The following is a 25,875-nucleotide window of genomic DNA, read 5'->3' on the forward strand; positions in this document are numbered from 1 at the left end:
TTTATAAAAGAGACTCATAGATTTAATATAATAAAATATAAATCTTAATAGCTTATAGAGGGGCACAATAGTCCCATAACGAGTATCGAATATGAAATTTCTTAGTTACAAGACCAAAGCATGATCTATTGCACTTCACTTTTTTTGATATTCATTTAATGTCTGAGATATACATAGAGCAACCTGTAATTTCTAATATTTACTAAATGCTAAGAAAAATCAATTAGATTAATCTAGTCAACTTGTATTATTATTTGAAATAATTCATTGAAACACGTGTTGAAAAACATAATGGTGACAACATATATACATTGCAGCAAGTAGGAGTTAGCCGCTCTATCATAGGTACACAAAGCTGCGTATGTACTTAAGTGTCCGACTAGTTTTTATTAATCATCTATCTTCCTTATAGTTGCCATCGTATTTCATCACGTTTCAGACCGTATTACTCATTAAAAAACAAAATTCATCACGTTTCAGAAAATTTTGAACTTTTCTTAATCAGGACGTGGTAATTAACTAATTAATTAATCTTGCAGTGATTATCGACATGAAATCAGCATTTAAGTTGAAGAAGACCAATTAATTTTAATCCGGCCATGAGCAGTGATTAATCTTGACGTGGTAATCAACTAATTAATTAATCTTGCAGTGATTATCGACATGAAATCAGCATTTTAGTTGAAGAAGACCAAGTAATTTTAATCCGGCCATGAGCGCAGCCTAATTTTAAAATTAGAGAAACATATGAATTTGGTATTATCCCTTATATATGTTAAAGCATCAATTAGGCGGTTCTTGATCCATATGCGCTAAATTTTCTAGAGATGAAACCGACATTGAAATAACCGGCTCATGGGGCATATAACATATGAGCTTACTACCGGTTAATTTAGGTATTATGGCATATTGTATCCACTTAAATCCATAACGTTAATGTTACAAAGAAAATATAATTTTTTTTCTAATATTAATTTTTTTTGGATAAGTGGCACTAATATTATTAAACTAGTTGAATACCAGTGCATTGCACGGGAAACACACAAATAATCTCTTAATTATTTTAATGGAGAAAAATATTATTAATAAATACACAAATTATAAATCTTTAAAGAAAATTGATGTATGAAACATACGTGAAAAGAATATAATTTGAATTAATTAATTTGAGCAAATATGTCAATCAAAAGAAAATAAAAAATTCTCATAATATGTGAGAAGATGAATTGAATGAAAATACGTGAACAAATATATCAACTACAAAGAAAATAATAACCTCTTCAAGCAAAATATCATAATAAAGTAAGTGAAGAGAGAACCTGATAAAATCTTTTTGAAACAATTAAATTAACTTAGTTGCTAGGAAATGAGCATGCAATACAATATACATATAAGATCCGCAAAGACATCAACTTGTCTTTGCAAACGGAAGTATAATGGTGAAGAACTTGCTAATAACATCTGTAGGAAAAAAGTATAAGATATAATGTAAATAGAACAAACTATGACTATAATAATTATCGCAAAAGTATTAATTTACCTGTCATTTGAATGTTCATATCATTATATCTACTTTTTTATTACTTCCATATCAACAAACTCAAACTTGTGTCGGTTGAAGGGTAATTGATCTTCTTGCAACTCTCTTACTGCTGTTGTAAGTAAGAACAATATCTTTAAATTCTTGATGATGTATAAACCTTCTTCACGAAATAACGATTTCAACAAATTGATCTAAGACATTTTTATGCTTGCATGCATTAAAGAATCCTGATTTCGTTAGAAAAAAAGAGAGTAAACAATCAAGTTTTTTCTTTGAAAATATTATAATTAGTAAAAAATACAAAACATACCTCTTCATCAAGGAAAACCAGGTCGAGACTAATAACTTCATTAGTCCTTGTATTCACGGCATTCCATAATCTTATTAATCTCACTCCAATTGTTCATGCATGTATCTTGCTCATGGCCAAATTCTTTTATCATGAGATAAATCATTATAGCGTCTCAATATTTGCAATATTATACATTAAAAAATATAAGTTTATGAATAGCAAAAAAATTCAAGTATGTCACACTCAAAACATGATTTTAATCTTTCTTAGACATGTAAACCATCAAATTTAATGGGAAGAAGAGTTCATACATACAATTGCTTGTACTATAATTGTTGTTCTTCTAGGCGGCCTAAGAGAGAGCTATCAAATTCCCAACCTGTTGTTCTTATAGGTTTATGGAGCAAAGGAATATATATTTTCGTGTACTGTATATGACACATGTAAAAGGGCAAAGGAAAAAAGAAAAGGGCAACTCTATATTTGAGTTCAATGAATTTATCGATTACAGCTTGGCGCCATGCTCTGTAATTTCCGTTTCTCCAGCTGCAATCAAATATATATGTCTTTGACTGATAGAGATATATCTAGCTTATAAAATTATAAGAAAGATTTTTATCTTTTAAATTTCTTTTCATTCTGGAATTCATGAACTGTATTATCTATTTTGTTGCCTCTAATAATTAATGTATATAGTCTATTGTATATTTTATTTCTTTATATATTTTATTGAATTATATGCATCTAATTTATATATTTTACTACATAATTAAAGATGAAAAATTTCATAAATACATAAATGATGACGTGGCAACGAGAGAGAGTTTCGTTTTTTTTTATGATGTGGCGACCTGATATTGAGATCGTGCTTCTTTTATATATATATATATATATATATATATAGGATATGGGATATAAAAACGGAAAAAAAAAAACAATATCTACAAGTAGCCCAAGGGGATATTACAATGTATTATACATACAGACACATATCTACAATTTTTCTTGCAACTTATATTTAGCTACATTTAATGGGAGGAATGGGATGATTATTTCTTGTTATTTCTTTTGGGTTATAAAAGAGGCACATTACCTAATATAATAAAATAGAAATTCTAAATAGCTAATAAAGGGGTATGAATATTAGTATAATAAGTATGGAACGTGAAAATTTTTTATTATCAAATAAAAACGTATACAACTGTACTACACTCTATTTTGAATTTCTTATTAATTACTCTACGTGGACGAATGTCAGAGGGTTATTTTATTATAGTGTATACTAGAATTTTATACGTATTGACATATGTGTATATATATATATATATATATATGACAGTTAATCATATCCATCTCTGAAAAATTGCAGGCTATGATGCACCACATTTCTGGTCAAAACGCAAAGTGCTTAACTATTCAAATTTCAAACAATGCATGATGCATGCAAAATATATCTTGATCAAAGTGCACATTCTCCGAACTTTCTTTATCTGCAGGAACTCATCTCTAAGATGATCTCATGAAGCTTATCTCCAATCCCGAATCATATATAAATAGGCACAGGCAAATTTCCCCAACAAAATTACTATATTATTGATAATCTTGTGAGTTTTCTCTGTTGATCCCTATTACTTGTCAATTCTTGATACGGGATATCGATCGATCTCATATTAGTTACCCATGGAGGGAACGACTAGAACAACTTCACAAATACTTCAAATTCGGCCTCCTACTTATGGGAATTTGATCACTATCCTCAGCATCGATGGAGGTGGTGTCCGCGGAATTATTCCCGCCACCATTCTTTCATTCCTCGAATCACAGCTTCAGGTGATTAACGATAAATGAACATCGATGTATATAGCCTAATCAATGATTAGTCACATGTTTTTGCAAGGAATGAACAGCCTTAATATCTCGCTTGCTAGATAATAACAACATTCACGCAATGATAGCTACATACAGCGTCTGAAACTTTTCTTAACTTTCATGCTAGTGTGTTTACATATAAATTTTTGTCGACTTTGATTGTGAAGGAGTTGGATGGTGAAGACGTGAGGCTGGCAGATTACTTCGACGTGGTTGCTGGAACAAGTACCGGTGGTCTCTTGACCGCCATGCTAACTGCACCGGACAAGAATAATGATAATCGCCCTCTCTTTGCTGCCAAGGATGTCAGATCTTTCTATCTCGAGCATTGTCCAAAGATATTCCCTCAAAAAAGGTAATGCGGGTTTATCGGGTAGAAAAATATGGTGCTATAATTATGAGATAAACTGTAGGCTAATTTTGGAGAGACGACGACGATGTTGCCTGCAGGGGATTGTGGGGATCAGCCCAAACATTGATGAAATCATTAAATGGCCCGAAGTATGATGGGAAGTATCTTCATCGCATCGTAAGGGAGAAACTTGGCGATACTCGTCTTCATAGCACCTTGGCTCATGCTATTATTCCCACCTTCGACATCAAGCGTCTGCAGCCAGTCATTTTCTCGACTTTTGAGGTCCTTTCTTTGGACCTTCTGTTACCACTAATCATTTACTATTGACACAATCATCTTAATTACTCGTGTTACTAGTACGTAGATAGAGCCTGAAATAAGAAAAAAACATTTGGTTGCAGGTGACTAAGGGTCGTTATCTCGATGCTCTGCTATCAGACATATGTATTGGAACATCGGCTGCTCCAACATACCTGCCTGCTCACTACTTCAAGAACGAGGATGAAGGTGGAAGGTTCCAGGAGTTCCATCTTATCGACGGCGGAGTTGCTGCTAACAATCCGGTATCAAAGAATTACTTTTTAGGGTAAATATATTAACATTAACTGAGTTAAGCGTGTTTAGTAATTAATTTTGTGTCATGATGAACTTTCAGGCTTTAGTGGCCATATCTCAGGTTACCAAACAGATAATAGGCCAGAACCCAGACTTTAACCTGTTCTCGCCAACGGATTATCGCCGGTTTCTAGTCATTTCGATTGGAACGGGCTCGTCAAAGATCGAGCAGAAGTACAACGCAAAAATGGCCGCGGAGTGGGGCACTTTGGGGTGGTTGCTCCATGACGGGTCTGTTCCATTAGTGGATGCCTTCACTCAAGCAAGTGGGGATATGGTGGATTTCCACCTTTCAGCCGTTTTCCAAGCCCTTCACTCTGAGGAGAATTACCTGAGGATCCAAGTAAGCTTCTATGTATATACACACATATACACACGCAAATACAACAATTCTTCGGTTAATTTTATTAACTTACGTTACATATCGTAAAACCGTGTGTGTGATCTCTCATTCAAATAACACGTATTTAGGATGACAAATTAAGCGGGAAGGAAACTTCAGTTGATAATTCTTCGAAGAAGAACCTCAACAACCTGGTCCAAATCGGGGAAGAACTGCTGCAGAAGCCAGTTTCGAGGGTGAATCTGGAAACCGGTCTCTCCGAGCCGACTGCAAAGAGAACCACCAACGCTGATGCACTCAGAAAGTACGGAAAAACACACTCAACTTACATATATATGAAAAATGCATTTACACTGTACAATTTTTTTCCTGATCAGGACGACTGTTTACATCATCGTGCAGGTTCGCCGAGTTTCTTTCCGAGGAAAGGAGGCTTAGAGAGTCAAAATCACCTCAGACAAAAGAGAACATCCACTGAAATCCTTTCCTAGATGGAGATGAGGGCACGCGCCACTGCGCTATATTTTCTTTTTTGAATTTATTGTATTTTGATTTGGTGAAATATAATTGCCTATAATATGTTGTAACTGATCAGAGAAGAGTTGTATTAAGATCTCGCTATGTACATGTACCACATGCATGGATTTCAAAATAAAGTTGTATCTTGTAGAAATGAGATTTTTTGCGGTGACACCGCGAGCATTTACAATTACTTCTCTATCATTTTTAATCTCTGTCAATAGAGTAATTACAATGGAAGTCTTATAAATATGCTAAAATTTGAAGCAGGCACTAAATGAATGAGCCATCTACACAGTTATAAAATGTTCATTTCATTACCGACATGAATTGATTCAAGTGATTCGAAATTTGTTCTATTTAAGTAAGGTTCTCGGATTCAAGTATTGTAAATAGAGATCAAATCCATGATTGAGAAAGTTCTAACCTTGAATAGACCGACTCGATTCGAACTGAATTAATCAAGCTCTATTGGGCTTTTGAATACCAGGTTGCACACTAAAAAAGAAAAATGTCAGTTGGTTATTCAAGTTGACGGACACAGTGGAAAATGGATGGTTTGGACTAAATGTGTATAATGGACTAAAAGTTTTAGTATCGATGTACCCAAATTGATTTATTTAGTACTTTAGTTCGAATTTTAGCACATCTGCGGGATTTCATTGTAATTATCTCCATCATTAGATTTTTTTTTCCAGTTTAGTACCGACTATGTTGGATTTCAGGGGCAATGTCTAATTTCTCTCAAAAAATAGAAGAGAAGGTTCCCAGAAACTGACCTTCTACCCATTTTTTTTTGTTTGATAAAAGTTAACCTTCTACTTATAAAAATACTTTTATACATAAGTAATTAATAAATCTATTCTACTGCTACCTGGGGATCGTCTTCTTCTCAATTGGAAGCGAAATTTCCTTTTATTTTATGGCGTGACTTCATCCGTTACAGAGACCGATCACCCAACTTTGGGTTTTTACTTCATTTATTCGACTTGTCAATTTAAAAGCATTAATTTGCTGAGCATTATAACCAAGATATACGCATCTTGTTATCATTGGTTGCTCCCCTTTTTTCTCTCTTGACCAAGATATTTTTGAAACATTATAAAATATGCAAATCAATATTTCCTCAAGTAGCGATATATAATCAACATAACCACGAGTCTCACTGCAATCCTGGCCACCCAGGGTCTGGGCCACCCTCAACATACCTCGAGGTCCGATCTTGGCCGCAAATGCCTACTCGAGGCGCACTACTTGCGACACTAGAGCCTGAGCTCATGCAGAGTGCGATGTGGGTCCACGCAATGCCCGTGTCACCCGAAGATCGTTCATCTCGCTTCTAGCTCTTGTGCCACTTGTTGAATCATGCTTATACGAGTTCAGACCCATCTTCATCCCAAAGAGTTAAGCAATTGGCCTTGCCACGTATAAGGTTTCCTATTTTTCCTTGGGGGCCGGTGTGGGACAAACAATTTGCAATTGATCAGGATTATTAAATATACGTGAATTAATACAAATATTTGTGTGATATAGTGGTGGCTGGATCTCCCCAAAAAAGAAAAAGGAAATGGATTTAGTGAGGCCCTGGGCCCATCACTGCATAGACAATTAGTGATGAAGGTCTGTCTCCGATTTAATGACAGTCAGCCCAATTATTGAGGATGAATTTGCAATTTGAACCATCATTAGGGTTGCCCATTCGGTCAAAACCGAACCGAACCGAACCGAACGGAACCGAATGCAATGCTAAAGGAAATAAGATATATTGGATCTGCCTCTAATACCGTGTTAAATTACCAGTTTGCATCCGATGTAAAATGAATAATAGATAGTAACCGATTCCTAGATCTTGATCCTCACGATGACAATGATACTAGAGCCCCTAATGCAATTTTCTCTCTGTCTCCCAAGGCCTTTGCCTTTTTCTTGGCTCAAAGTTTGCCTTTTTCAAAGCCAATCTTAGGATATAAGAAATTGTTAAGCCCTAGATGGTTGAACGATTTTAGCTGAAGTTTGCAAGTTTCTCCAAACTTAAATTATTGAATTTTATCTCTCGAGGCCAATCATAGATCAATAATCCATTAATTTTCCTCTATAGTTTGATTAGCATTGCAAAATCTTTGTTTCGTCGACTTTTCAACACCTTAAAAATAGTTTTACGAGGGGGGCCGGCTCATGGCCTAGCACGTAATAAGATCACAACCACAATCACAATATTCTGAGTAATCCTACTTAGTTGACATTTTATCGATTCTAGCTGAAGAAAAGTAACTTCCAAACATGAACATCAGACATATCCAAGATGTTCTCTTTTGATTGTGCCCGAACAAGTATAAATAACTAAAGCCTTTTGGCACCAAGACCATAAGGCTCACATTCATACGGCTTTATCAATCCCCAAAAACTGACTTCCTGTTTTAGTTCTTCGACTTCCCTACATATGTTTGTCAGTTTCTAACAATGCGAAGGTCTAGTAGTCTGCCTCTTCAGCCTCCAACATATGGGAATCTAATCACCATACTCAGTATAGATGGAGGTGGCATTAGAGGGCTTATCCCCGGAACCATCCTCGCCTTCCTAGAGTCCGAGCTTCAGGTAATTTGTTTGATTTCCCCTGAATTATTTTATCATCGTCGTAATCGTCATAACAAAATGCAAATTAAGTAAACTAACCTCGCCACAGAACCTGGATGGAGAGTCTGCAGTGATTGCAGATTACTTCGATGTAATTGCTGGAACGAGCACGGGAGGTCTCATTGCCGCCATGCTGACAAGCCCGAATGGGGACAACCGCCCCCTCTTTGCTGCAAAAGACATCAACCAGTTCTACCTGGATCACTCTCCTAGGATCTTCCCACAGGACAGGTAAATTATATGAGATAAAATTTCTCGTATCAAATATCGGCTTTCTTTGTTTCTAGGTGAATATTTAGGGCTGAAGCTCAAGTGAGTCGCGTATTTTCACCCTCTCAATCAGTAGTTACTAATCGAAGAAGACTGGTTTTCAAAATACACACAGCCACCAATGTGTTCCAGTCGCCAACGTGATTAAAGCCGTTTGTGGACCGAAATACAACGGGAAGTATCTGCATATGATCCTCAAGGAAATTCTAGGAAGCACGAGGTTGCACGAAACACTGACTAACATTGTCATCCCAACATTTGACATCAAGCGTCTCCAGCCAACCATATTCTCCAGCTACGAGGTTCGATAATTTCCCCTCCTTATGTAGACAAGGTTAATTGTAACTAAGCCGATATCAGCAATCATACATGGAATAACTTGGCTTTCATTAAGAAACGTTTCTGCTGGGTGAATATATTATCCAGGTAAAGAAAAACCCGAGCATCAATGCCTTCCTCTCGGATATCTGCATCTCAACATCTGCTGCCCCATCGTATCTCCCAGCACATTACTTTGAAACGGAAGACTTACCGGGCAAAGTCAGAGAATTCAATATGATTGATGGTGGTGTTGCAGCAAACAATCCAGTATGACGGTCTGTGATAATTTTGCTTTCGTATAAATTTCAATGTCTATAACTAATTTAGTCTTAATTTAAATTGAAGACGCTGGTGGCTATGGGAGAAGTGACAAAGGAAATAATGGGAGGAAGCTCGGACTTCTTCGCCATAAGGCCAATGGACTATAGAAGGTTTCTCGTGATATCCTTAGGGACTGGCGCGCCAAAGTATCAAGAGAAGTACAGTGCAGACGAAGCAGCTAAATGGGGTGTCTTGGGTTGGTTAGCTGGTGGCGGCGGAACTCCATTGGTCGATGTATTCATGCAATCAAGCTCCGATATGGTCGATTTTCACCTCTCTGCTGTCTTCCGGGCCCTCCACATCGAAGAAAATTACCTCCGTATTCAGGTACATGGATATAGTCAAGAGCAGAGGCTAACACTCCTGATTTATGGTCACGGATGATCTTGTTTTGAGTTATGCTCTAATATAATGATGAATGCTTTATGTCAATCTCAGGATGACACGTTGAGCGGGGAAGTGTCGTCGGTCGATGTGGCAACGAGAAAGAACCTGGACGACCTGGTGAAAGTTGGGGAATCACTTCTGCAAAAGCCTGTGTGCCATGTGAACCTAGACACAGGCAAATGCGAGGCACGGGGCCAAGAGACCAGCGCAGAGGCTATCCGAAGGTTCGCGAAAATTCTCTCGCATGAGAGGCGGCTTCGGCTGGCGAGGTCGCCTCACGGACGTGCTGCACTTTCCAAGTAGTTCGACCGCTACAAACGAAGAATCTATTCTTACAAATGAAAGATTGGCTCTTTTAAAATTTTTATTGTATGGTTGCTATTGCAGTTACTTGGACAATATGCGTGGCTAGTAGGTAGGACTAAGGCCTGAATCCCCATTTAATTGACCATCTCAATTTTCATAACTCGGCAGTCGTGGTAAAGCAGTCGATCTCTAGATAACCAACACGCATGGATCATATTATATGTCGGGTCTAGCCTTAAGGTAGTGTTAAATCACCGCACACTGCACGTGGTCCTCCCTCCAAGAGATGATCGAAAGTAAGTCATCCACGTCCCGTCCAAAGGGAATCCACAAGAAAACTCCATACGGCTTAACAAGTTGCCTAATTTGGGGGATTTCAAAGAGAAATAAGTGGATGTAGTGTTCCCCATGTCACTGTAATTAAAATAAATTGGCGATATACTTTTCTTGATGGGTTTCTTTTAATGGAAAGGGTAATTCTCACTATCTGTCTCATTTCCTGATCATTAAACCGCACCTGAGGTTAATGTTTAAACTTTAATGGGCTATACCAGGTTCGGCCTCGATGGACCGGAAAGGCCCTGGCCCCAGGAAGGAAGAAACGAACCATTGCCTTTCTTCTTTATATATCTTCCCCATCGACTGAATATGGTTTTGAAATTTTCCCCCAAATGGTGATACTAATAGAAGAATGACGAGGTACTCATGGAATCTCCCTCCAGAAAACCGAATGTAAGAGATATCTTCAGTTAGTTCTTGCCTTCTTTCTAAATTTTTCTTCGAAGAAGTCGTGGGCCTAACTGAGCCGAGATTGGGCCTAAATGGGCCGAAAGCCATCCGTGGTTGGCCCACAAAGTCTCAACGGGCACGGCTTGAATATTTTCTTACGCTGCCTAATGAAATAGCATGAGATCCACATACAATTTTTGGGGTTGATTAATTACATCATTTGCTCAAATTAATGAATAATAATGTCCCGCCTAAAGTTTTGCCTTTGATAATCAACCTCCACTATGTAATAGAACCTGATATGATTGACTATCTAGGGCCTTGCCTTTCGTAAAAAGAAAAATCTCTCTTTACCTGTCTCTTTTGTTCAACTCGTGCAGTAGGTATATATATATATATATATATATATATGCAAACAACGCAATATAAATGACAATATAAACAAATAATATTATACAAACATGAATTTAATTGTGGTTAATATTATAAGCATATATTTGTCCATAATGCAAATGGTAACTCTATTAATATTATAAACCTCCGTTAATATTATTTTCCAACTCTATATTTTGATACAATAAATATGAACGACAATTTGATTGCTACAATATAAAAACTGTCCTGAATAGCAACTAATGTATATAGTATATATTGGCTATATGCAAATAATATATATATATATATATATATTTCTAATACATAATTAACGATAAAAAATTTCCTTAATACATGAGTGATGACGTGGCAAAACGAAAGAGTTTCATTTCTTATTTTTGATGATGTGGCAACATGAGAATTCGATCCAAACTATATTTTCATATATATATATATATATATATATATATATTATATCTTCTTCAGTATAAAAAAACTATAAAAATTCGATGAAAAAATAAAGAGAAACCTATAATTTAGTAAGAAGATAAATTTAATGGTTAAATTAGTATAGATAAATTTAATCATTAAATGCTATTTCGTATTTGGCAAAATATGATTTTCTAGTAAAAATCATATAATTACTAAAATGATGTGACTATTCAAAGAACTATATTTATTTCTGGTATTTGTATCTTTCAATTTTCAAATGGACAGATGAAAAATTATTTGAACTCCCTTATCTCTCTAAATTTTTTCTCATAGATAGCTCATTAAGAAGTCTTAAAATTTTTACCTTTTTTATTAGAATATCATATATTTCCTTCTATATTTCAAGATATTATTCGATTGTTAATGTTTTCTCCACTCTTGCTCATATTTTTTTCATAGGAAGCAGGAAATTGAGCGGTGGGGGCTTTCGCTGGTAACTAGTCCACCAGCGACGTCCTTGCTAAGGGCAATAGTGACCTCTGATGAACCACCACTACTCGATGTGCCTTTCTCTTTCATTTTTCGATCCCGTAAGTTTGCTCCTTATGTGTATACATATAATTGTTCTAACTTTTTAGAATTAATAGATTTTAATTTTAACTTTCCAAACTTAAAAATATTCTAAATATTGAAAAGGCCTTATTTAAATATTAACAAATGTTATATTCTGTTTATACAAAAATAAATATTTTAGTCTAAAAGAGAAAATGTTTCAAATGTTCTTATCTTTTTTGGTAGTTATCCTAAATGAAAATTGAGCAGAGATTAAAATATGTGATTTACACATGAAAGAAAATTTGCAATAATTATTCATTTCTTTCGAGATAATTTTTTACAAAGAGTTAGAATTATAAGAAACTAGACGATTTTTTTTATTGTCTTGCTTTTCTCTCATTTTTCTTAAAAAGTGCATACTCTTTTTTGCTCTTGATTATCATGATTTTAATCATACTTTTTTCTAAGACTTTTTTATATTAATTAATTTACTGCTCTTTTTTTTTGCTTATTTTAAAGTTTATTATGTGTATAATACAACAAAAATATTAAATTAGTAATGTACTTAACTGAATATTTATTACAATTTCTTTTCGATTAAACATTAGATTTAAATTTTTCTTTCATTTTGAACTATTTCAAAAGTCCAATAAATATATATAGTTTGGTAATGTGCAATATTAAAATATTATACATTCACTTCTTATATTAACCTTAATTTTTTTAAGGTAAATCGACTTAATTTTGGTAAAAAATTGAATTAATTATTTATAATTTTTATAAAATAAATTATGTTTTATATAAATAAAAACTATCAATATACATTAATGATGTTAAGTAATTCATATTTATTGATTTGGCATCTTTAAACCAACCAATAACATTATTAATGATGTTTATAATTAATTATATTTTTTTCAAATGAAGTTTAATTTTTTTTATATATTTTTCTAGCGTTTTATAAATATTACCTATTACCATCAAGAAACCTTTCACGATCAATGCACGAAAAAAGACTTTCATAAAAAATTAATTTCAGAAAATTCTCTTTTATCTCCTAAAATAGTAATTAATATTGAGTCTTTTTAATTATAGGGAGAACACGAATTTAGTACAAGAATAAAAGTAAAATAAAGAGGTACGATAAGTCCTATTGTCAATGATCGAATCATGAACCTCTTAGTACCGAGTCGGGAACTGTCATTGTTCTAAATCTCCTTCTACAATTAATATTACCTTTGTTTTAATTTTTGGAATTAATATTTGAAAAAAAGAAAATACTCTTACAGTTAATTTTTGTTTATATTATGAATTTTGGGATGAAGTAATTGTTCGAGAATGGTTTGTTCATACTGACAATTAAGAAATCAATCATTGCCTTCCTCGAGCAGTTGCTTGTGGCGTTGGAAATTTTTTTCTTGGGTGGTCTAACGGGGCGGAAGCTCGGTAGAAGAAGAAACAAAACAGACTAAGAAATATACTAAGACGGGGTATGGAAGCGTCAATTATGTCGCTGAACATCAGCGTTCCTAGAGATGATGGCGGATAATGAAATACATGTACCCCAACTGATAGATTAATAACTATCACTGTCAACTGGTCCGCACAAGAGCTATCCTCCCAGTAAACGTGCTTAACTTCCACAGACACAGGCCATTCGAGCCCCAAGAGTTCCCAGATTGGAGAAACCAATATGGCAAGATGGGCTGCACATTGGTGCCCCTTGGCAATAAGAGCTCAAACCACCTTCCGAATCCACCTCCAGCACAACGTGACGATAACCAAGTAGCCACAACTGCTCCAACTCCGTAAGGACACCCCATGTGTAGCTCGGCTACTACAGCCAATGCAATGCCCTTGCAAGGAATGATTTATCAGTCGACACTTTGGTCTAATTAATACAACCACACACCATCACCATCGAGGTCGTTTTCGACTTGTCACGCATTTCCCATTGAAAAACAAGGACAACTTACAAAAAAGTCCCATCTCCATTCGAATAAAGTTACCTTTCATCATCAATATTTCATGGATCTACAGTAATACTCATCTTGGAAATATTATTGCGGTAATTTCCCATGTAAGATTCGAGAAGTTGTCCAATAATTGGCATCCCCAGTAACGTGGTCCCTCAAACTTTCCCATGCTTGGTAATAAACCCCCATGATCATCCACGTATCTATGAATTAATGAATATGAATTAATGCATATCCACATGTACATGCACATATAGATTCATCTTTTCTTTGATTAGGTCCAAAATCAAACCCTATATATCTCAACATTTCTAAAGCTAAAATAGGTTTTAACCTGTCTCTAGCTTCATATACATGATTTTTGTCATTTGTATTAGATCGGAATCGACTGGATCTAAATGTACAATAAGGGGGAAAGGGGTCGGGTCGGGTAACCAACTCTCTAAATTTTCTCGATTGCTAGACTAATCCCCAACTCTTTAAATTTTCTCAATTTTCTAGACTAATCCCCAGCTCTCTAAATTTTCTTGATTTTTTTATTATTTAAATTTTACAAATTTATGATGCTCAATTATTATCTTGAAAAATTTAAGTAACTTTTAATATCACGAGAAGATATACATGGACTTCCAACGCATTTTTGAGCTACTTCGTTTAAGGTAAAAAAATACCAATTCATTTTTGAGCTAGTTCGTTTAAAATTAAAAAAAAAACCTACGGTACACGCTTCCTACAATGATCCTGAGGACGTGAATTTATTATTTTTTATAAAATTAGTGGCCAAAATTGATATATTTATTTGCATATATCCCGCAATGGTACCTACAATAATCTCACATAGCGCGCGGGTGAAATGTCTAATTTCATATAATTTTCGAGCAACGACGGTCAGGTCGTCATCAGCGGTTGAGACAATAAATGGCAGGAAGAGACGATCACCAGCTGCATGCGATGTCCCAGAAAGTTGCACAAAAAGATAAAAAGTGCTGAGGATGTTGTGTGTCCATGCACGTTCTCTGCATGAAACATTAAAGCTCGATCAATCCCCACAGCTTTATCGATCCCCCAAAACCGACTTCCTGTGTTAGTTCTTCAATTCAACTTCCCTACGTAAGTTTGTCGATTTCTAACAATGCGTAGATCTAGTAGTTTGCCTCTTCAGCCTCCAACATATGGGAATCTAATCACCATACTCAGTATAGATGGAGGTGGCATTAGAGGGATTATCCCCGGAACCATCCTTGCCTTCCTAGAGTCCGAACTTCAGGTAATTTGTTTGATTTCCCTGGAATTATATTATCATCATAGTAATCATCTAAACAAAATGCAAATTAAGTATACTAACCTAGCCACAGAACCTGGATGGAGAGTCTGCAGTGATAGCAGACTACTTCGATGTAATTGCTGGAACGAGCACAGGAGGTCTCATTGCCACCATGCTGACAAGCCCGAATGGGGACAGCCGCCCCCTCTTTGCTGCAAAAGACATCAACCAGTTCTACCTGGATCACTGTCCTAGGATCTTCCCACAGGACAGGTAATTATACGAGCTAAAATTTCTCGTATCAAATATCAGCTTTCTTTGTTTCTCGGTGAATATTTAGGGCTGAAGCTCAAGTGAGTCGCGTATTTTCACCCTCTCAATCAGTAGTTACTAATCGAAGAAGACTGATTTTCAAAATACACACAGCCACCAATTTGTTCCAGTCGCCAACATGATTAAAGCCGTGTGTGGACCGAAATACAATGGGAAGTATCTGCATATGATCCTCAAGGAAATTCTAGGAAGCACGAGGTTGCACGAAACACTGACTAACGTTGTCATCCCAACATTTGACATCAAGCGTCTCCAGCCAACCATATTCTCCAGCTACGAGGTTCGATAATTTCCCCTCCTTATGTAGACAAGGTTAATTGTAACTAAGCCGATTTCAGCAATCATACATGGAATAACTTGGCTTTCATTAAGAAACGTTTCTGCTGGGTGAATATATTATCCAGGTAAAGAAAAACCCGAGCATCAATGCCTTCCTCTCGGATATCTGCATCTCAACATCTGCTGCCCCATCGTATCTCCCAGCACATTACTTTGAAACGGAAGACTTACCGGGCAAAGTCAGAGAATTCAATATGATTGATGGTGGTGTTGCAGCAAACAATCCAGTATGACGGTCTGTGATAATTTTGCCTTCGTATAAATTTCAATGTCTATAACTAATTTAGTCTTAATTTAAATTGAAGACGCTGGTGGCTATGGGAGAAGTGACAAAGGAAATAATGGGAGGAAGCTCGGACTTCTTTGCCATAAAGCCACTGGACTATCGAAGGTTTCTCGTGATTTCCTTAGGGACTGGCGCGCCAAAATATCAAGAGAAGTACAGTGCAGACGAAGCAGCTAAATGGGGTGTCTTCGGTTGGTTAGCTGGTGGCGGCAGCACTCCATTGGTCGATGTTTCCATGCAATCAAGCTCCGATATGGTCGATTTCCACCTCTCTGCACTCTTCCGGGCCGTCCACATCGAAGAAAATTACCTCCGTATTTGTATGGTTAGTTTTGCAGTTGGCTTAGACAATATGCCTAGTAACGAAGGCCTGAATCCCCATTTAATTGAACATCTCAATTTTCATAACTCGGCTACTGTGGTAAAGCAGTCGATCTCTCTAGACAAGCCAACACGCATGGAACATATCTCTATATGTCGGACTAGCCTTAAGGTAGCGTTACATTGCCACACACTGCACGTGGTCAACCTTCCAAGAGATGATCAAAGGTAAGTCATTCACATCCGGTCCAAAGCAAATCCATAAGAAACTTCATATGGCCTAACAAGTTGCCCCATTTGGGGGATTTCAAAGAGAAATTAAGTATATCTAATGTTCCTCGTGTCGCTGTAAAATCAATTTGTGATTCAAAGGAAAGGGTAATTACACTATCAGTCTCATTTCCTGATGAGTAAACCGCACCTCAGGTCAATGTTTAATGGGCTAGACCAGATTCGGCCACGATGGACCGGCAAGGTCCGGTCCTAGGAAGGAAGAAACGAGCCATTGTCTGAATATGGTTTTGAAATTTTCCGCCAAATGTTGATTCTACTTAAAGAATGATCGAGCTTCTCATGGAATCTCCCACCACTTACCCAAATGTAATAAATATCTTTAGTTAGTTTAGTTCCTGCCTTTTTTCTACCGAGATTGGGCCTAACTGGGTCGAAAGCCATCAGGAGTTGGCCCACAAAGTCACAACGAACACGGCTTGAATATTTTCTATAGGCTGCCTAATGAAATAGCATGAGATCACCATACAATTTCTCGGGTTGATTACAACATTTACCCAAATTAATAAATAATAACGTCCCGCCTAAAAGTTTTGCCTTTGATAATCAACCTCCTTAAGTTTTCTATTTCAGCATCTCGTCCTCCTTGGAGTTTTATATAATTTATCTTTGAAGAAGACTAATCAGCGTGATGAAACCTCATCTATTAATCCTTTTTTTTTTTGCAATTACATATATTATCTTTATGGACATGGATTTGTCAGTGACTTAACGATAAAATAAGTTATCTTATACATATTTTAAACCTTTTAAAACCCATACTTATTTACAGTTGCTTACAACATATCAAATTTTTAGGCTTATCGTTTTGCTGGTATCAACTTTCAAGAAAGGGACACTTAGTACAAGGGAGGTCAACGATCCTAATATAATAAAAATAAAAATCCTAATAACTAATAAAGGGATATGAGTACAGTCGATTGTCCCATAACGAATGTGTAACATGAAATTTCTTAATTACTTTTCAAGAAAGTGATACTTGTAGACCTTGATGAAATACCCTAAATAGAACCTGCCTTTTCCCTTCTTCTTTTTTTTTTGAAATCGGTGATCAACTGGCATAGAGGTTTACACATACCTCAATTAATTCATCTCTGCAATATATGAGTCACAAGTCATCCATGATAAGTTTACGAATTCGTAAGAATAATTTCTTGGGACCTAATCCCAAGAGGACTTAAACATGCGATCTGATTGTCGGTCGATCAATAGGCTAAACACCCAGCTTGTAGATTCTCTCTCTCTCTCTCTCTCTCTCTTCTCTTTTCCCAATTAAACATAAGATCAATTTCTCAAGAACATTCTTCTTCTCTCCCGTCCGGTTCATCGAGGTTAAAGGTTCCCACTTCACTATTAAATCGTCACTTTTGAATGAGCCCTTACTCTAATCTAACCTCGGGTAGGATCCCTTTAACCGAATATATATTAGAACTGGAGAATTTTTTTTGCTTTTTTCTCACACGTTAATATATGACATGAAATAATAGTTGTTCATTCTTGGTGTGCACATTAATTGTAGTTGTGCTTTTCTATTGCTATAAGTTAATCATGAAAGTCCAAATTATTAATTTTGCAATAAATAAGGTAAAAAGCAGAATTTTCACCCACGAGTTCTAATTAATAATAAATTTTGTTTTTTGGGTATTAGATATTTGATCCAGACCCAATAGAAAAGGTAAACGTGAAGGGTAGTCTAAAGACACGAAATCATATATATCATCAACCTTCGTCAAGATTCAAACCTAAAGGTCCGTCACGAGACCCACCAACAATTCCCATTTTCTTGATAGACCATGACACGTGTGACTCATCAGAAACCCTAGTTTGTTTTTATGTTTAATTTTCTCCCTGATCTGATCTGCCTCTGCTGTCTCTTTCAAAGTCACTTTCAAATGTTCCAATCAATTAAGCGTATGGATGAATCTACGTTTCTCAGCATATTATAAAATGTAAACGCCCGACTTTTCAACGATCTTATTAACTAATTGAAGATTAAAACCCTGCAAGTTCCATCCAATTTCAATGCAATCGAGTTGTCGCTCCAGAGCCAATCATACGATAGGTCAATCCGCATTTCTCCATAGATTAGACGTGGTAAACCCCTTTCTGGTCGACATTTCAACAATTTTAATTGTATGACACACTTTTATTAAAAAGAAGCCCTTGAACCTATTAGTCGACACGAAAACACAATACAAATAAGCATAAAAAAAACTACATTTACGATAATCGGTGGAACCCCGAACTATTTGTTGGTTCCGAATCGAGGGCAAGTTAACTAATTTTAGCTTGCAAGTTGCTATGGTTTTCATGATCATATTCTCTCCCACAACAATCTATCCACATTTGTCTACAACCCTAATTAGTTGACATTTCGCGAAACTAGCCCAAAGAAATAAGCTTGCAAGTTCTTCCTAATTTTTTATTATATTTGCAGGCATTGGGTCGACCGGGAGTTAACTAATAAATTTGACTTGAAAATTCCTTTAATTCTTTTGCTAATCTATGTACTTTATGATCGAACAATCAATTCATATCTCTCTATATGCACGTACTAGAAATTGTTGAACCCTACTAAGTCATCATTTATCGACTTTTCAACAATACTAGCTGAAGAAGTAAACACGCAAGATCCAATTCCAATTTTAAACTAGCCCAAATAACTGCATGTGCACAAAATTATGGTCAAATTTGTTGAAAGATTCTTCATACATGAGCTTTGAACAGAGTATATACAAGATATTCTTCTAGCGTGCCCTATAAATATACAAAGCCCTTCGCAACAGTGGCCAGATAACTCACACTCGCAGTACTCTTTCAATTCCTAAAACCGACTTAAATTGTGTATTACTTCCTTGATCACATTTTGTGTCTCTCTCACACATATATTCGCTCGAGACTTATCATCTCTAACGATGGAGAGAGCTGCGAGTTTGCCTCTTCAGCCTCCAACCTATGGGAACCTAATCACCATACTCAGTATCGATGGAGGTGGCGTTAGAGGGCTTATACCCGGCACCATCCTTGCGTTCCTCGAGTCTGAGCTTCAGGTTTTGTTTGAGATACTGAGAATAGTTATGACTGTCGTTGTGATCATCTAAAGACATGCAAGTTCAAGCATTTACCTTGAGTCATATACACCGCGATTCTAAAGCATGCGCACTGAATTATGTATGTCATGCAGAAACTGGATGGAGAAGATGCGAGAATTGCAGATTACTTCGATGTGATAGCTGGAACGAGCACAGGAGGTCTTGTCGCAGCCATGCTGACATGCCCAGACGAGACCGGCCGCCCCCTCTTTGCTGCGGAAGACATCAAGCAGTTTTACCTGGATCACTGTCCTAGGATTTTTCCACAAGACAGGTAATAATTAAATGAGCTAACGAGCTCTTTTTGTATTAAAAGGGTATTACGATCTCGTAATTTTCTTTATCCATGGGAGCGAAGCTCGAGTCTTTCTCATCTTTTCACCTTTTTATTTGAGCTGTTAGCTGGTAATTAATGGAATACTTGATTTTGGCTAGCAGCCCACTTATTCCTGTTACCAAGGTGGTTAAAGCCGTGTCAGGACCGAAATACGACGGGAAGTATCTGCATACAATCGTCAAGGAAAAGCTAGGAAGCACGAGGTTGCATGACACATTGACTAACATTGTCATCCCAGCATTTGACATCAAGCGTCTCCAACCAACCATATTTTCCAGCTACGAGGTTCGTTAACTTGCCCTTCTCATGTAAACAAGTTGGTCAGATAATATCATAAGCTGATTGCAACGAGGACAAGAGAATACTTGGTTCTCATCAACAAATTCTACTTTTCCAATGTGTCGATCGTCCAGGTGAAGAAAAAGCCAAGCACTGATGCCTGCCTCTCAGATATCTGCATCTCAACCTCTGCGGCCCCAACTTATCTACCGGCCCATTACTTTGAAACCGAAGAACCATCAGGCCAAGTCAGAGAATTCAACCTAATCGATGGTGGTGTTGCAGCAAACAATCCGGTATACAGTCATATAGCAAAATTACAAACATATCAAGACATGGGATTTCTTCTTCTCGTTCACCCAATTCACTGATCTTTCTTTTTTGTTACGTTGAAATTTTAAATGTCAGACTCTGGTGGCTATGGGAGAAGTGACAAAGGAAATAATGGGAGGAAGCTCTGATTTCTTCCCTATACAGCCGATGGACTACACAAGGTTTCTTGTGATATCCTTAGGGACCGGCGCACCAAAATGTCAAGAGAAGTACAGTGCAAACGATGCCGCCAGATGGGGAGTTTTGGGTTGGTTAGCTGGAGGCGGAGGCACTCCGTTGGTTGATGTCTTCATGCAATCGAGTTCCGATATGGTGGACTTCCACATCTCTGCAGTTTTCCAGGCCCTCCACCTCGAAGGAAATTACCTCCGAATTCAGGTATACTTATATCTGTATTATAGCTTTACTGGTAAAGTAGAGGGCTTACAGTTCTGAATATTTATCGTGTCATGAACGTGTTCTCAAAAATCTTATATAACGAGGAATATTTACTTTAAATTATCTAAGGATGACACGTTGAGCGGGACAGTGTCGTCAGTCGATGTGGCCACAGGACAGAACCTAAATGACCTGGTGGAAGTCGGGGAATCACTTCTGCAGAAGCCTGTCTCCCGGGTGAACCTAGACACTGGCACCTTCCAGGCACGAAGCCAGGAGACTAACGCAGAGGCCATCCGAAGGTTCGCAAAGGTTCTCTCTCACGAGAGACGGCTTCGGCTCGCGAGGTCACCTCACGGACATGCTGCAGTTGCCAAGTAGTTCTTTGGCTTGGCGGTTACCTTAGACATTCACCAATACAGACTAGCCAGCATATAGTAAAAACTAATGGATTATTTATTGGTCAATTATTAGTTAATTGACAAATTATATCCCCATAGCTAGTAGGATATTATATAAGTAATCCACACACGTGTACCTGTAAATTGCAATCATTCTTTCATATCTTTTTTATATAAATAAATAATGAGCTACTGCGATTTGCCATCATATTAGATATTTCCTATTATTTATTATTCGTCATTATCATTGGATAATATTCTGGGTTTCTCTCTTTTCTTATCATGATCTTATAAAAGTAACTTCTTGAGGCATCCTATGACTAACCACTGATGAATCCCCATTTCACTGGACGTCTATGTATATATTAAAACTATATAATCTTTATAGCCATATTGGTGATTGTTTTAAGGTACAACTGAAATCAGATTTTACTCGTCTATGCATCGGTCTCCAAGAGCAGATCAAATCTACATATTTCCTTACCGATCAGGGCATCCCATTAATTTACACGAGCCCAGTGCGTTATATTGGATTCTCCTTTGTGGCCTAACCGTCCAATAACGTTAGCATTCATTCAAGACCTTAATGTCTATTACCATTAAAGACCATTTGAATCAACCTCTTCTTAGTTCTCCATGATGTCTTTTTGCAAGTTTCAACATGCAGAATTTTGATCAAAATCATGGAAGTGTTTGATGAAGACCTCATATATAACCTTTAAGATGAGACAATTATAAATCTTTTACCCTCTAGGGAACAAAAGGAGATACTGTTATCCATAAATGGGAATTGAAAGAATTAGTTAGTGGACAAAAGGGCAAGGCCTCTTTTTGTTAGAGAACCTTTATTTTTTTGGGTGAATTTTTGTGAGAGCACTTTGAATTTAGAGTTTAGATTCTTCTAAATGATGTTATCATGTTTACTACATATATTAATTTTGTTTATATTGGTTACTATCCAGGCATCTTAGTAAGAAATTAAACAGACTATGACTTCTTTACACGCATTTTCCTCACTTCGCGGGAATATGGACTTGAGGCGTGATTTGGATCGACATCGAGCAGAAGCCTGAGATATCGACATTGGGCCTTACATTTTTGTGAAGCCCGTAAGGTGAAGAAGCCCACAAGCATGCATGCACGGGTACGACCATGAATTGGCTTAAGTGGCAAGATACATGGCGGCTATATATTTTAAAGATCAATTCGAATATCAGGCGGCCGATCATGGTGATTCATAATTCTGGAAATGGTGATCTGATTGGTATTGACGGCCGCGATAAATTGCCCAATCGGCAGAAGATACGATTTTAATTTCCCAAACTCAATGTATTCGGCCAAGGTGGAAGTATGGAAGGTAGCGTCAACGCCAGAATAAGGGATGAAGACTTTGATGATTTCATTCTTTCATATAGGAATCGTTATCAGTAGGAATTGGAGATATTCTCCGAGATTGCTTGAATATTTCGATTGTTAGGCAATTTAGGTGGTTCAACTAGTTGTTTCTTTTCGAATAATATGCCGATTTTATGTTTATGAGCGGATCCGATTTAGGTCAATTTAGAGGATTTCATTGTAATGCTTATAAATATAGAATTTGAAGTTCATTATAAATCCCTCTCGCCATAACTATCAATTGCACTGCATTTTTCTATCTTGTGATTTTCAACCTTCGTGTCAATCGGCTTTAGCAAGCTGATTATTTCCCAGACTCTTGCTCGTTTTTGTCTTGGTCTTCCCAAGGCAGAAGCTTGGACTTTTTTAGGCAATATTTGCCAAAATTAAAGCGGGTTCGTGAGGCTTGCTTGGCTAGGCGTCAAGTGAATCAATTCCGGATGCAATTCAACTCTTATTTGAGTTGTTTCTAGCCGATATGAGTGGCTGGGCTCTTGGGTGCTTCTTTATTTCATATCTTAGCACGAAAAATAGTGGAGAACTCATAGCATGACTAAATCTCCAAACTGGGAAATAGTATGAGCCGCATTTCAGTGTTCGCTTCATCAAGTAGAAATTCAAGCCTTGTTTGACAAATGAGTAATTTTTTTAACTCTACTCCACTTTAACTCCACTTATCTTCTATTCAACTACACAATTATTACTTTTTTCTCTTTTTCTTCAATTTTTTTATTTTAACTACCATTCAATTTAATTTATAATATTAAATTCTCTCAACTATTCATTACTTTTTCCACAATTCAACAATACAATTATTACTTCCTCTCAATTATTCATTACTTTTTTTGTCATTTTTTCTCATAATTCAACAACACAATCATTACAATCATAAATAAATATAATTATTTATAATTGGAATCTCAAACAAAGCCTCAGTTCCCACTCAGTTTCGCGGACCCTCAATGCTCATGGAAATACGCTCTGAATCAATGGGACCGATCGGTGTCACATCACTCCACGATTTCTTGGAGTAGCACCCTGTGACACCTGATTTTCTAAACATCTATCCGTCGCGTGGAAGCCGATAAAGATTTCGGCATTTTTTGACGTGACAACAATACTATTCAAATTAATTAGATTTAAGCGCTTAGAATGATCTAAATATCTTAATTGTTATGGTAAATTTCGACTACACCTTCTATTATTTGTAAAATAGCCAACGACACTCTATGCTTTCAGAATTAGCCACACACCACCCCTCCTTTCAAGCCGGTTTATGTAGTTCCGTGACACGATATTCACGTGACAAAGTGAATGTTCTTTTGGTTTGGTGGCACGTCAGCGAAATGAGAAGTAGTATGTGGCTAATTTTTAAAAGAATGGTGTTGCTTCATAAATTATAAGAAGTGTCATCAAAATTTATCCGGATCATGAAAGACAAATCGTAAAGGCTTGACCGCATTGCAGTGACTTTTTTCCTGCGTTCATAGAGCAAAGAAGTATGTGGTCGTGAAAGGCAACAATAATATAGTGGACTAGGCAAAATCAAAGGGAAAGAGACGAACGGGTATCGCATAAAAGTGAACCTTTAATTTGTTCCATTGGATAAACTCATAAGTGAAGTTTGACCATATCATTGGGAGTCTCATGATTAAACAAAAACATGATTAAAGAACCACGTTTTAAATATACCTCTCTCGTGTAATAAGCCATCGGTTATCCAGGTTAATATTCTATAACACAACTCATTGAAAAAGGGTGTAGTGCGGTGACACACACTCTCATATGATACCCAAGAAGTTTCAGTTCGATATTTGGTAGTACTACTCCTGTCCTTTTATTAGTTATTTAGGATTTCTATTTCATTATACTGAGCTCATAAACATTTCTTATAATAATAAAAAATGTGTACATTCTTAATTCATGTTGTTGAGGCGTCTTGGACGTAACATAAATTTTTCCATATCGAATTGGAAAAAGATCTTTCCACTTATATCTCAAAATTTTCACCTTTTAAATGAATATCTAGGCATAAACCATCTCCTATATTTGATTTCAGTATTTTCATATACTACAACCCTACATTCAATCGTAATGTATATTTTCTAAAAAAAATTACTTTGTATTTTCAGTTTGGTGACTATCTTTGTTCTCGAGTAAGAGGGAGAAGACAAGCTTATCCAAAATTAAATAGATTTATTCTCGAGTATGAATCTATCATTAAAAAGAAATCACAAAAGCTTAATGTGGGTCATGACTTTTCGTCCCAGTTCATGAACTAAGAAGCAAGTATTGCGGTTGTAAAAGGCAGCAATAATAGATAGATTGGCGAAAATAAAGGGAAAAAGACAATGGTAACCACATAAAATTTAACCTATTGTTCCTTTGGATAATAAAATCTTCTATACTATATATAAAACTACCAGAAGTTTGTCCAATTTTTAATCTTTTAAAAATACCCTTATACCATTATGATTTTTCCTTACTTTTTCGGCTTATGACTTTTGATCGCACATTTTCACTATATATAAACTGACTATTTCTATTCATTGTTCATTTTCGACGCTTTATTACCTCGCATCTCTTTTAACTGAGCTAGCTCTTCATCATATATATGTTTTATTGTTATTTCATAACGATTTATAGTTTCAAAATTTCGTTGCACCATATACGGTCGTTTTCAATGTCTACTGTTCTAACATATTTATACATTCTTTGTATCATAGCTATGAATTACGTGGTTGCTTTCAAAATTTCCCGTTTTCATAACTTTTGTTCCAAAAAAATACTCGTATCCTTTGTATTCTTTTTATACCTTTTACTCTCACACTTTCAGAGTGCTTTGTGAGTATGACTTTTTCTCCCACACTTCCAACTCTCTATCCATCGCTCATTCTTAATATTCGTTGCCTCACATGCTATATCATATATTGCCTCAATCGAGTTAAACTTCATATGTCTCTTCTAAAGTACGATCATTCCCA

At 36.3% G+C, this 25,875-nt stretch overlaps 4 protein-coding genes across 5 annotated transcripts; all 4 read left to right on the forward strand.

Moving 5' to 3' along the window:
* Window positions 1-3,419: 3,419 nt before the first annotated feature.
* Window positions 3,420-5,726, forward strand: LOC116214852 (patatin-like protein 2). Its single transcript, XM_031550333.1, has 7 exons — window positions 3,420-3,665; window positions 3,872-4,059; window positions 4,155-4,341; window positions 4,461-4,622; window positions 4,715-5,017; window positions 5,146-5,321; window positions 5,420-5,726. The coding sequence occupies exons 1-7, from the start codon at window positions 3,516-3,518 to the stop codon at window positions 5,493-5,495; spliced, it is 1,242 nt and encodes a 413-aa protein (XP_031406193.1). The 5' UTR covers window positions 3,420-3,515; the 3' UTR covers window positions 5,496-5,726.
* Window positions 5,727-7,820: 2,094 nt separating this feature from the next.
* On the forward strand, window positions 7,821-9,935 carry LOC116213183 (patatin-like protein 2). The gene is made up of 6 exons (XM_031548032.1): window positions 7,821-8,131; window positions 8,220-8,401; window positions 8,556-8,742; window positions 8,867-9,028; window positions 9,107-9,409; window positions 9,521-9,935. Exons 1-6 carry the CDS (start codon window positions 7,997-7,999, stop codon window positions 9,770-9,772), a joined length of 1,221 nt encoding a protein of 406 aa, XP_031403892.1. The 5' UTR covers window positions 7,821-7,996; the 3' UTR covers window positions 9,773-9,935.
* A 5,023-nt stretch (window positions 9,936-14,958) lies between these two features.
* On the forward strand, window positions 14,959-16,766 carry LOC116213292 (patatin-like protein 2). Of its 2 annotated transcripts, none has more exons than XM_031548170.1 (5): window positions 14,959-15,109; window positions 15,198-15,379; window positions 15,533-15,719; window positions 15,844-16,005; window positions 16,084-16,766. In XM_031548170.1, exons 1-5 carry the CDS (start codon window positions 14,975-14,977, stop codon window positions 16,615-16,617), a joined length of 1,200 nt encoding a protein of 399 aa, XP_031404030.1. In that variant the 5' UTR covers window positions 14,959-14,974; the 3' UTR covers window positions 16,618-16,766. The 2 variants fall into 2 exon arrangements, with proteins under 2 accessions (XP_031404030.1, XP_031404029.1); XM_031548169.1 differs by having other exon boundaries at window positions 14,978-15,109; window positions 15,220-15,379; window positions 16,084-16,761.
* A 2,695-nt stretch (window positions 16,767-19,461) lies between these two features.
* Window positions 19,462-21,704, forward strand: LOC116212890 (patatin-like protein 2). The gene is made up of 6 exons (XM_031547624.1): window positions 19,462-19,726; window positions 19,861-20,042; window positions 20,207-20,390; window positions 20,519-20,680; window positions 20,793-21,095; window positions 21,225-21,704. Exons 1-6 carry the CDS (start codon window positions 19,592-19,594, stop codon window positions 21,474-21,476), a joined length of 1,218 nt encoding a protein of 405 aa, XP_031403484.1. The 5' UTR covers window positions 19,462-19,591; the 3' UTR covers window positions 21,477-21,704.
* The last annotated feature ends 4,171 nt before the right edge of the window (window positions 21,705-25,875 follow it).

The sequence above is a fragment of the Punica granatum genome, chromosome 7 (genome assembly GCF_007655135.1).
Source record: "Punica granatum isolate Tunisia-2019 chromosome 7, ASM765513v2, whole genome shotgun sequence".
Lineage (NCBI taxonomy): Eukaryota > Viridiplantae > Streptophyta > Magnoliopsida > Myrtales > Lythraceae > Punica > Punica granatum.